The sequence below is a fragment of the Melozone crissalis genome, unplaced genomic scaffold (genome assembly GCF_028551555.1).
Source record: "Melozone crissalis strain CALT ecotype California unplaced genomic scaffold, PUWL_Pcris_2 ptg000013l_1, whole genome shotgun sequence".
NCBI lineage: Eukaryota > Metazoa > Chordata > Aves > Passeriformes > Passerellidae > Melozone > Melozone crissalis.
Window position 1 is genome coordinate 9,310,285 of NW_026535791.1, and position 13,611 is coordinate 9,323,895.

At 39.4% G+C, this 13,611-nt stretch overlaps 1 protein-coding gene across 3 annotated transcripts in view; it reads right to left on the reverse strand.

The window, feature by feature from the left end:
- DCLK1 (doublecortin like kinase 1) overlaps positions 1–13,611 on the reverse strand; it is a 236,306-nt gene that overhangs the window by 73,316 nt on the left and 149,379 nt on the right. For all 3 annotated transcript variants that reach the window (XM_054271730.1, XM_054271731.1, XM_054271733.1), the window contains exon 5: positions 8,162–8,278. In XM_054271730.1, coding sequence (XP_054127705.1) covers positions 8,162–8,278 — 117 coding nt within the window. The remainder of the gene's footprint in view (positions 1–8,161; positions 8,279–13,611) is intronic.

The window sequence follows — 13,611 nt, forward strand, 5'->3', positions numbered from 1 at the left end:
AGTTAGAAGACATTTAGGAAATAAACCATATCTTGCCTTTTTGGCCATTCTGCTTCTGTATTTTACTTTTGTACATCTTGTCATTTTTGTCTTAACAAGACAAAAGACAGTGTGCACAGAGCACCACATTAGGCAAGTGCCCTCAGTATGACTCCCTGACGAAGACAAGGCTTTAGAGGTTCTACCTTAGCATGCAGTTGGTTGAGAAAAAAGCCCAGATACTGCATTCATTTCAACTGGTGCTAAACTGTCCTTTTTATTTTCAATCTTTTGTAGAGTTTATGTCAAAAAGTTAAGCAGATAAGAGTAGAACATCCCTTTGCCACTGAGGACAAGGCCTGACACACCCACACAGAACTTTCACCTGATCAACAGATTAACACATCAGAAATGTCAGCAGAAAGGATCACCTACAGGTCAGGTATACATTCCCCATCCCCGCAGGGACCAATTTACCAGTCCTTGTTAGTCCCTGGTACCCGTGGCAGCCACACAGCGTAGCCCAAGCTGTGCAGAGCTCAGCAGGGACTGTAAACCCCACACAGGCACTTCCACCTCAACCCAAAGTCACCTATGTCCACACTAGCAAGCAGAGAAGTGCTGCACACAGATACTGAAGGCATATCTTATATCTCGGAAGAAAGGGGACTGCCTGGAAAATGCAGTTCCCTGGTACCCACCAGTAATTGTTGTTTCCTCCAGTCTCAGAAGCTCAGTGCCTCTCGGGGTTTTTTTCCTCCCTGCTTCAGCTGATATCTATGAAACTGTCTGCTAATTTAATGTAGTACCTAATCAGGAGAACATGTATGTGCACATAAGATTTAATGAAAATCTGTCTTTTGGACTGTTTTGCCTAACTAGAAAGACGAGGATTCTCAAATCAGTCTGTTTGAACAGAGTACAATTTCTGAGCACGTTCCTTCATTTAGCATTTAACTTTTCATCCTTTAAGAGGGTTAAACTTTTCAACATAACCAAATCGACTTCCTTGTTTTTGTTACTGGGTATAGAATTATGAAAATTAAGTTTTCACTGATTAGTATCAAAGACAAACATCATAAATAAAAAATTATAAAGAAGCCAAGATCAAAGCAAAAATCATCTGGAAATCCCTGGGTCCACAGGATGACTCCATCACTCCCATGAGTGTGTGCTCTTGGCTTTAGGAAATTTTTGCTTCAGCATACTTATCATAAAATCAGTCAGCTGAGTACCTTATGAATAGGAAAGTTCAGCTAAAAAATTATAACAGTGAATGTAACAGTGTGAATGAAGACAATATGATATGTCATGCTTTTTCCTTTGGGATACAAAAGACCTTCTGGAGTCAGGTGGTTAAAGGAGGGCTGCTTCTGGATAAGAGCCTAAGGTTGAACCACCAGACTAAATGAAAACATACCCTATTGCAGAGGAACACCTCTACTTCCTTTTCTTTTTTTTTTTTTTTTTTTTTTTTTTTTTTTATACAAGCAGAGAAAAGTACAAGCATCTGACCTAGGAATGGCTTTCATAAGATCCTATTTCCATATCCACTTTTTCTTTAGGGAGCATCTACAGTTTTGATTAGGCTTTAATTTAATATGCAGTTTCACAATTTCTTTACTCAGGTACAATTTAAGAACCTCACACAGTCTTTGGTAACATGATCTACTCCATCCATTCCTCACTATGTTCCCTTTGTCATTTGGAATAGGCACATATCAACCCAGGTATTCTTGAAATAGTCACCTGTCACACTGAATAACCCAAACTCCTAAATAACTTTTTAAAACCAAACTTTAACACCTGAATTGATATTGTAAATAAGATTTCAAGCATCTGACATATTCTGAGTGACAACTTGAGGGAAACAGGAAGGGAGAAAAAAGTGAGACAGAAACAATTTTGAAGAAGGTGGACAAACTGGGGAAAAAAAAAAAAAAAAGTAGCTACTTTTGTTGAGAGTAAGTCCTGAAAATTAGAGCTGGAATTTCAGAAGGTAAACCAGAGTTCACCCAAATGCAGCATCTTTCCTTAATTTAACTGACCAAGGGTACAGTAATTCCAGTCCTCTCATGCTGTTCTTGATTTGATTAAAAATAACGATGATGATGTCAGTATTGCTGCTTTCTTTGAATCTATTACCTCTTCACCCACACTGAAGCTGCCACCAATGGTGTTAAATGGCAGCTGGACAGAAGCCACCAGCTACTGAATAGCCATCAGACATTCACAATTTTTGGTCACCAGCAATGGGCTGATACCCAGTCTCACCAAAATTAACCAAATCTCTTTTATTATGCCCTTTCCCAAATATTATTTGATGTCAAAAAAACCACATCACAGTGGTTTACAGGCTTTAAGAAGACATCAGAAAAATTAAATAGAGGTAGGATTATCTATTTCACTTGGAATCAGACATCAGCCTTCTGCCTACTCAGGAGGTCATACTATCTTTTCTCTGCTTCTCTTCTTTGCCTTGTTCCATGCTTCTCTTCTCTATTTAGACTGAAAACCTTTTGAAGGAGACAATACCTCAAATGGATTTGTAAAAAGCCAGAAAGCAATCCTCCTGCAGAGAGATTTCTGTCTGGTGGTACTGTTTGGAAACACTGTCAGATGTAAATAACAAACTGAAGAAAACATAATAACGGAGAAGTCAGCCCTTACACAGATCTTCCTAACTTACTTGTACTCTTGGAAGAAAACATTATTCTGTGTTTTTATATAAAAATAGGATGCATCTGTTCTCAGGAGCCAGGAAGGCTATCAGGAAAATATAAGTACATTAAACATATGCTCTGTTGCAAAAAAAAATAAAGTGAAAAAACAAGGATGGAAAAAAGGTGAACACAACCTATGTATAGGCATACATGCCTTTGAAATATGCCAAAAAATGGTGTAAAGGCAGATGCAGTCCTTTTGCTCACTGCAGATTGCATAGCTCAAAAAACAACAGTGAGTGTGTGTTTCTCACAGACGGATACATTTTATTGTGCCCTCAGCTAACCAGAGCACAGACTTGAACCTTTGTGGCCCTGATCACTTTTGTAGCCTCTGGTTTCATTAAGGGTCTTTCCCTGCAACCTGGCAGCCTGATTTCCCATCACAGATTCCCCACTTAGCCCTGTGCTGCCATTGTAGTGTGTTCTAGAACCTGTGAGATGGTGGTTTTCATCCTGTTATTTCCATGATGTTATTCCCATAGTCATGTATCTGCAAAGCCTGAAAGTGCTGTTATGGTAGGTTCTGTATAGAGCTTTCAGCCAAGGAGGCTGTCTTTAGGGGCCACAGAGGGCAAAAGGCACCTGCAAAGGGTGAAAGTCATCTAAGAGCATTGCAATCGTCATTAAGAGTCCTTTTTCCCCAGTAGCAGATGAGACAATGAGGGAAATGGTTCTCCAGGACAGTGGGTGATGGCTCCCCAGGGAGAGAGGACATTTAGGGTCCTTTGCTTGCTCCTCACAGGTCCCTACAACAAGGTGAGACTGAAATGGAAAGCAAGGGCCTTCAAGCAGAATTTCCTCAAAAATAATTTAACATTACTGAGTTTATCTTCATAGCACCAGTTTTGGTAAAATATTGTTGTTCCAAACTTACAGATGCAAAAACAAGACAAAGAAAAACAACAAATGATCAATCCCTCCACATAAGTCCTTTGATTTCTGTAAGCAACTTCAGTAGTTATTGGGATGAATTTGGGAAAGTTTATCACCCCAAACTACCATTTGCTCAGAAAAAGGAATTCATGGACTTCATCCAATTTAAAAATCGTTAGTGCAAGCCAAAGTCTGGCTTAATTCATTGACCACCTGAAATTCTGTGTCACAGAAGGGAAGCAGTTGTTGAGGATGGCATTTAAGTGTCTAAACCAGAATAGATTGTCTACATGTCTTAGCTTTGTTTATACATTTATTTGTCTAATAATGGGAATATGGCCCAAGACTTTGCCTTCATTAACTCTAAAAATGACGAATCTAAATCAGCTATGCTGTTGAATACCTGCATAAAAGTCTATACCATACTACAGATGCATACACAAAAGAATAGAAGTTAACTCAAGGATATCTCTTCATTCGACAATTTTACCAGTTTTAATATCTAACTTTGAGATTTGAATATTTTTTTAACATAATCTTTGTCTATGGAACTCTCCTTTTTTGGCCCATGTAATTATCCATGTGTATTTTCTTGATATGAACATTAATTTAAGTCTGAAGCAGAAATATGATCCTTTTGTGCAATTAGAATGTGCAGACTTCTCAAAGTGCAGCAAGAATCATAAAGAAACAAAAGGAATTGAATTCTTTCTAATTAGCAACATGCTCTTTTCCATTCATCTCTCTCAGCTTTTTGTCAAGGGTACACTACCAAGTGCGCTTTCTGTTTCCCTTTATCCCTACTTCTTCCAACTTTGTTCTGAGACAAAACTCTTCAGAAAATGATACACCGTTAACTTTTTGTAATATGTATGTATTGTCTTTGATCAGAACAAAGAACCTACTCCTCTTCTTATTTTTCCTGTTTATTGCTAATGCAAGAAAAATTTCTAAAAGTAGTTTAGAGTTTAACTGAAAGCAGTTTAAAAACATACAATAAAAATAAACGTACATACACATAGCAGTAAAAACATGACAACAAAAGCATAACTTCCAGCTATGCACAAGTCATTCAGCAGCTTCTCTAGTACTGAGATATTTAATGCAGACCTCATGGAAAAAATTATCATCTCATATGTGTGCTAGACAGCAATTTCTCTATTCTGCTTCTGTCACAGGTACACAGAATTCCAAGAAACAAGCAGCAATTTTCTGCTTGCTGGGTGGCAGAAAAGTGAAATCTCTCCATTCTGCATTTCATGAGAAAATGTTGGGTTTTGTCTAAAACCATCTAAGAGTCATTGTCCTCTTTCTTTCTACTACTGTTTTTTTAAAATGCAATGTCTAATATAAAACTGCATTTTTAAAAAATCATTGACTAGTTTTAACTTTATGTGATTTATAAACAATTCTTGATGGCAAGTGCTTAGTACAATATTGTTTCCTTGTTTGAAAGTAATACTGATCTAAGTACTCACGTAAGGTTAGAAATAGGCTTATTGTAACATTCACAAAATTTAACCTACTTGCAAAAAGCAAACAGCAAAGATACAGCTAAATCAGAGCAGTTCCCTTCACTAAAAATAAATTCTATAGAAACACTTTCAATTGTTTATCCTTTTTAAGCTTAACAAATTTTAAATTGAATAGGACAGAACACAATAGAATTAAATAGAATAGTTCCATTGGAAGGTTCCTACAACAACCATCTAGTCCAACTGCCTGACCAACTCAGAGCTGATCAAAACTTCAGCACACTCAGCTGAGAAGTGGAGCTTCACAATAGAGTGGCTTTGGTGAGGACCTTTCATCCAAGCAACCACACAGTATTTCTTGGTAAAGGAATGCTTCCTAGCTATAGATTCATTGAGTAGTTTAGACCAGAAAAGACCTTTAGGATCATCAAATCCGACTGTTAATCCAGCACTGCCAAGTCTACCACTAAACCATGTCCCTCAGTGCCATGTCTACAAATCTTTTAAATATCTCCATGGATGCTGACTCAACCACTTCCCTGGGCAGCCTGTTCCAATGCTTGATAAAGCTCTCAAAAAGAAATGCTTCCCCAATGTCCAGTCTAAACCTTCCCCACTTCCCTGCAGCTTTGAACCATTCCAATGTGCCTTGTCACGGGATACCAGAAGGAAGAGCCCAGCACCTTCATCTCCACATCTCCTCCTCAGGAAGCCGTAGAAAGCAATCAGGTCATTCCTCAGCCCTTTTCTCACAAGACAAGCCCAAAGTCTTTAGCTGCTCCCTATAGGACATACCTTCCAGCCCTTTCATCAGTTTTGTTGCCCACTTCTGGACCCTTTCCCATCATTTGTAAGCTGTGGTGCCCAGAACTGTACACAGTGCTCAAGGTGAGGCCACACCAATCCTGAACACATCCTGATGATCCCCTCTTTCACCTGGCTGGTGGAGCTGTGTTTGACACACCCTAGGTTGCAGTTTGGTTACCAGGGCACATCGCTGACTTGTAACGAGCCAGCTGCCAACCAGCATTCCCAGATCCCTTCTGCACAGCTGCTCCCCAGCCACTCCTCTCCCAGCTTACACTCGTGCCTGGCATTACTCCATCCCAGGTGCAGAATTTGGTATTTGTTCTTAAACTCCATCCCATTAATCATTGCCCAATGCTCCAATCTACCTAGATCCCTTTGCAAAGCATCTTGTTCCTTCAGAGTCCTCAGCACCTCCAAGTTTACTATTATCCTCAAAATTTTTACTGGCACTTTCACCTCCTCTATCCAGAACATTATTAAAAATATTGAACAAAACTGGTCCTAGACCTGAACCCTGAAGAAATGCTGCTGGTGACAAACTAACATGTGCCTACTTCCTATAAATATATTTTCAGAGAAATGTTTAAGATTGTTACATCTGTCACCAGCACAGCACCATCCAAAATAGTTTGCATTTTTAATATTTTCACTACACTGTTTCATTTCTTGCTATAAATGTAATGATATATTAATTATTGTTGTTATATAGTAAAAACATTCCCATTTTTCCATAGGCTGCAAAATAATCACCTGATCTTTTGAAGTATGTAATATATTCTGCTCAGACATTTACAAAAGTGGACTGCAAGAAGCTAAGATTTCCTCACCTAGACTTCCCCGGAACCTTTAAGTAAAAAGAGTACTATTTCTTTCAGGACCAAAACTAACATGGTATCAGATATTCAACACAACAGAAAAAAATGTTGCTAGTCCCACAGAAACCCCATAGATTCGGTATTATTCACTTATTTCACATAGAAATGAGCATACACAGTTCAGTGTTTATTATCTCTACTCACAAATTCATTAGGAAAAAAACCTCAGAGTCTGTAACATTCACACACTAAACAGGACCGCCCTTAAAGTTAAATTTAACTCTGTTCCACCTAGCTACAAAGAAAGCAACTTAACATATTTATGAAAGAGCTACTCTGGACTTGTTCCTCACAACGGATATTTTATCCCAATACCTCTATTCAGGTTTGTGTATCTCAGCTGTTCTCTAGGATGTGTAGGAGGGAAGTTGCCTCCCAGACCTGCTACCTACATCTACACCTCTGTCCCTCATTGTGTCTCTCCCACTTTCCTCCTTCCCAGAGCAAGATCTTTTTTTCTCATCTTTGTCTTTTTGTAAAAGAAAAAAAAAAATTTCCAGTTGGTCTATCTCAACCCTCTTTGAAACCAGCACCAGGCCATTCTGATCACCACTTCCCCACAGAGACCTTATGGTGCTGGATGCAGGTTTCAGGATGCCACTTGCTTTCCTCTTGGCAGAAGACTGAGGCAAAAAGGGAGGTGGCTTCCAGACTGCTCTAATGTTTGCAAGGATTATTCGTACCTTCAGGCACCAGTACTGGAAATCTAATCCACTTTTTGGTTTATTTATTTTTTCTGCTAGGGAAAAACTGCAGGGCTGAACAACTCATCAGCTATCTAGTGGGAGCTACTGCAAAGGCAGCCAAAGCAAGGCCCTTCAGACAGAACTTTCGAAAGATTTTTGCTGTGTCTTCTCCAGCCTGTATCACTGGATTGTTAGGTCAATTCTGACATTTCTTCCTCAGCTATCTTTGCACCTCACATTCACATCTGTAACTGCATTCTTTCTCTGTCCTGCTCAATATCCTCAATATTCTCATGACCTTTAATAAATCCTTTCCTCATCCCCTGAGAAACAAAATTTAAAAAAATTGCAAAATTACCCTTTCAGTAACACAGCTCTTACGCTGCATAACTTGGGCTACTTTTTGGATTTTTCTCATTCAGTTCCTAGTATAAAGACTACCATACATCTTTTTTCCTCCGTGTTTAGGTATTGGAAGAAAAAATATGCTTGAAAAAATAAAGTGAATTGAACGACTGTAATGCCAGAGTATGATTTATAAGATGCTGAAGCTTTATTCTGTACTGGGAAGACACTTGACCTCAGATGTCACTGAGAAAACACACGAATTTTCAGTATCAACTATTTTATCCATTCAATGCTTTTCCACAGAAATGCGGAATTATTTTAAGTGCATTGCCCATTCTGTTGGAACAGAATGGTTGCTGCTGCTAAGAAAGACTGTTTGCTTGCTTTACCTGAGCTAGTAGAAGCAGGAGACTTGCTGCGTCGGGATGGGCCTGGGCTCTTGGTGGTGCTCCTACGTGAACTCGAAGCTATTTTAGTATAGGAAGTGGATTTCACCACCCGACATTCTAGAAGACAAAGAAACAGCATAAGTTAGCAATTAAGAAAGCCAGAAAGATCCTGTAACAGAAAGAGCATTGAGAAGTGAAAACATTTAGCCCACGCTTGTTTTCATTCACCTTGAGGAGTTTTATGAGAAAGTATAAAATCTGTATAAATGGCTCCATTAAAATCCAAGTACAGTATGTACCATATCCCAGACAAAGAACTGCTGCAGTAATCCAGACTTTTAAATTCCATGGTTACTGCAGGTACTTAGGACAGCTTAATTTAACTGTGCTGCGACTACTCATAAAATTTATTTGCTTTTGAAGATTTCAGTACAAGTAATGCAGCCATTTTTTGTAAACAACCCAGATGCAATGTAAGCATCTTTGTCAGCCAAGGCAGTCTCCTCTAGAAAAACCGGAAGTCTTCGTTTCTGTATCAATATGTTACAATTGAACACGATGACGCAATTGTCTTCCACCGATGAAAGGTTTGAAGAAAATAAAGCAGGTTTGTTGCTCCTGCTTAATCCTCTGGTGAGCAATAGCCCACATTGTGTAGCACACACAATTCATCACAGGTGAAGGGAAATGGCACTACTCGCTCATAAGAGACATCAGTAAAATCAATGAAGAGGCGAAATTACCCTCCCACTCGAGAACACTACAAGATGTTCAGGTTAGAGTTTATGTACACCCACACAGATCTGTAGGCATCCTTGCATTACGACTGCAAAATGGTTCTTGGCCTGGGGATGAAAGAACTTATTGTGCATAGCAGTGATGTCTTGCACTCCTAATGGATACTAGATTAATCATCAGACATATTACACAGTTGGGAAAAAAAATTCACTTCTTAGTCAGTACACAATTAAAACTCTGCAGCAATGTTTACACTGTCTTCACCTGAGAATTTTGTTTAAAAATACATCAGTAAACATTTAGCTCTGTACCAGACCTGTTTCCTATTTTACTCCCATGGTTAAAGTTCCTCAACAAAGGTTAAGAGAAATAAACAAGAGCTTTTTCTTCCTAGTCAGAAAATACCATGTACAAGCCTGCACATTATTTAGTCTTCACAGATCAGTGGAGCCTGTAACATAGTTTAGACAGATTAGAGAACAAAGAAATAAAATTGAGCATAACTAATTAACTTAAACACATACACCCAAGAATGATGTAATGAAATTTATTTCTCTTGGCTGCCCTAACTGTTTGTCTTTCATCAAGCTGTTCAAGGAAATAGAAGCAACAACTGATGCGTTACTGAGTGAAACATCCAGCACAGGTGAGAGCTGAGAGGACCAGAGAAATGCCTTGATCTTCCCAAAGAAGCTTTTCTTACCAAACTCTCCACATTCCTAATGCCCAATAGTAGCTAATTTCTTTCTCTTGACATTTTTTTGTGATTCATTAATGACTTCTCTTGTTTTCTACCTAACAGTGGAAATGGAGAAAAACATTTACTCTATGAGGAAATTATCTACTGAAAACAGGTGGAATCAGATGAAAGCTTTCAATTAGGTGCCATTAGGTAACTACAGCAGGAATCTTACATTGATTTATTGCCATAAACAGCTGCTCCAGAAATTATATACAATGCAAATGTAAGCAGGTTCTTTATCTGCCTGTAAACAAAAATGCAAAATTTTCAAACATCTAACAGCCTGTTAAAAGTGTGATGTAATCCTAGTGTGAGCCTCACACACAGGAAACAGTCAGGAAGTGGAACTGCATATTCCAATGGTCAACAAACAACAGTAAATAAGCAAATAAAGCAGAATGCTCCAACCAAGTGAAACCCATTAGAATATATAATTTGCTTCGTTGAAGAACTTGAGTCCATGAAGAAAACAGCTACTTTATGCAATATGTAAAAAGCTCTCCTCTTTCCAGCATGTAAAGAAAACAATTATCTACATACCTCTCCCACAATTCATACTAAAGCCTAACTCTTATTTTAATATAAGTATTAATACTCATTCAGGTTCTCTCAATACCTTAAAAACACCCAGTCTTAAATATGTTATCATAGAGGCATTATCGCCATATCTAATTGGGTCAGACTTGGCCAGCAATGGGTCTGTGCTGGAGCCAGCTGGCATTGGCTCTGCCAGACACAGGGGAAACTGCTGGTAACTCCTCACAGAAGCCACCCCTGTAGCCTGTCCCACATCCAAAACATGGCCATGCAAACACAGTTCATTTGCAAATCCTCCTGAGGGGCACTCACAGACCCTGACCTGTGAGTAACCCCACACAAATGGTACACTGCCCTAAGAGGAAGTCACCTCTTGCAGATTAACAATCTCTCTCCACAGGAAACACAAATGACCATATGATAATCCAAGAAATGTACAAGCATCACAGGATCGTAGGACAATCCAGTTGAGACATGAGAAATTCCTAGTCCAGTTTCCTGCTCAAAGCTTGAAGTGGCTTTATATTCATAGTCCTGGATGACTTGGGGGACACTTCAACCCACTTGGGGCATACACAGTGCAGGAGGATCTTGGAGAACATCGGTGTCAACCTCCCATTCCAAGTGACAGAAAAAAACAGTAAGAAGAGATGCTCTGCTCAACTCTCACAAAAAAAGGGAAGACTCTGGGACTGTGCAGGCAAAAGGCATCCTTGGCTGCAGTGACCATGATAGGAGAGTTCAGTACTGTGAAGGGATTGGAGAGCAAAATGCAAGATCACAGTTCTGGACTTCAGATAAGCAGACTTGGGACTCTTCACATATCTGCTTGGAAGAGTCCCATTGGATAAGACCCTGGAGAGAAGAGGGACCCAAGAGAACTAAGGAATATTAAAAGATCACCTTCAAATTCCACAACAGTCCATCTCAACAAGCAGGAAGATGTTCAAAAATGCCAGGAGGCTTGCATGGATAAAAATGTTGCTGTTGACCAAATTTAAACATTAAAAAGAAGCATAAAATAGGTGGAAGCAGGGACAGATAACCTGGGAGGTATATAGTCCAAGTCCCAGCATGCAGACACAGTTAGGAAAGCTGAAATCCAACCAGGATTGAATCTGATGAGAGACATCAAGAGCAATAAAAAGTGTTTCTTTACACACAGAGGGAACAAAAGGAAGGCTACAGAAAATGCACACCCATGAAACAGGGCCCCAGTGTATGAGATAGGGCACCAATGACACAGAATGTGGAAAAAGCTAAAGTATTGCATGGCTTCTTTGCCTGTCTTCACTATCAAGCCAAACCTTCAAGAATCCCAGGTCCTAGAAGCAGCGTGAAACTCTGGAGAAAGGTAAAACTATGGTGGGTGGAAGAAGATCAGATTAGAGAATACTTAAGCAAAACTGACACATGTAGGTCCATGGGACCTGACAGGATGCACCCTGCAGGTGCTGATGGAGTTGGATGATATCATTGTGAAGTCACTCAACAGTCTTTGAATGATAGTGATGATTGGGATAGCCATTTGAAGACCCAGCAAATCTCACTCCTATCTTCAAGAATACCCAGGGAACTACAGAAATCAGCCTCACTTCAGTCCCTGGGAAAGAGACAGATAAGTGTATCATGAAAATAATTTCAAGGCACATTAAGGACAAGAAAACCATCAAAAGCAATCATCATGGATTCACTAACAGGAAGCCATGCTCAACCAATTTGATACCTCTGCAATGCAATGGCCAGCTTGGCAGATTCAGGGATAGCAGTGGATATTGTCTACCAGGACTCCAGTGAGGCTGTTGTCTCAGACATTTTTCTTTATATCCAGTCTCAAACTTTTGTTTCAATTCATATCTATCACAACTCACCCTCTTACCAAGCATCACCGTGAAGAGCCTGACTCCACCACCTTGATGGAGAAGAGATGCTGCCCCTCTGACATTGGAGGCTATTGGCAGGTACCCCTGAAGCAATTTCCTTTTTCACACTGAAAAACCGCAGTTCCCTCAGCCTCTCCTCACACAGCAAGAGCTCCAGCTACCCCAAATGATAGTCCTTCTCTAACTGCCTCCAGTTTAATGATGTCTCCTTTGAACTGGGGAGCTTTAAGCTAGACACAGCATTCCAGATGCAGCATCACGTGCTAGGTAGAGTCAGTTCCCTGTCTCTACTGAGTCCTATTTAATCTATGTCACAGAAATACCATCTTTTTTTCCTATTTTTCTATTTGGTTAAACCCTTTTGAGCTCAATTATCAACTTCTTTGGCACAATTTTCTTGTTCCTCTCAAAAATAATTCACAGGCTGTGAAATTTAAAAGGTCACAGTTCAAATGAGCATATACTCTCTTTAAGGTAAACTTGTAAAGTGCCATCTTTTCTATGGGTTTATGAGTTTATTCTTAAGGGACATGAGCTATGGTATGGCCTGTGGAGAGCCATGTAGGAAAGCCTTCAGTACTGCACACAGCAGGCTCAAGAAACACATGCTTTCAAAGACTAGGTCAGGACTAGTTCCAGAGTCTAAAACGATTTCCAGTCATGGGCAGAGTGTAACCAGGCTGCTTGTTTTAAATAGGTCTCAGCTCCCAGGAACAGTTTATGCATGCAATTCTGTTGTCACATTTAGTTTGTAAAGTAAAATTTTACTGCAGGCAAAGATCCCACTCAGTAACCACACAACCACTGCTTGTTCCTCTAAGACATTACCATAATTTGCCTGTTGCTGTAGGAAAGCTCTGTGTGTATAGAGAAAACAAAACAAAAATGCATGTTTTATTGAAACTGTGTTTTCTACACAGAATCTAAACTGGTGAGCAAATTAATACATACCTCCTCTTCATTAACAGTATTTGGATTACTTTGCAAGTAATGTAACAGAAGAGTGTTTTTCCCCCAATTCTCTTTTGATGCCAAAACTATATCAGAAATAGATCTGAACTCCTGACAGAAGAGACAACTGCCTTTCTCACTCATGTGGGCATGGCATTCCCAGCCAAGAAGAAACACCAAGTGTTTCTATATTATGTTCAGTAAGGAAAGAAATGTTTCATGAAACCCCAGTCCTTCCTCTCACCATTGACTGACTGAGATTAAAGGAGCAAAATGATGACACCCATGGTAATGCAAGACAAAAGAAGGTCAACTTTACAGTTTGAACTTTACAGACTTTATTGTTTGCCAACTCAAAATATTATACAAATAAGAATGATTTTCCAGTGAAAACATCTTGCAATAAGATGTTCTATTGTATAACTACATACAAAGCTATAAAATAGGAGAGAGAAGTACAGACTAACAGCAGCAAGGCTAAAAATGTAACACTGCAGTCCCTTTACTTTATGGAATATTACCACAGAGTTCTGAGGCCTTTCTTGCACATTAACAATAGGGCTGAGGAAAAAAAAGAGAAAATACCCCAGGCTACAATC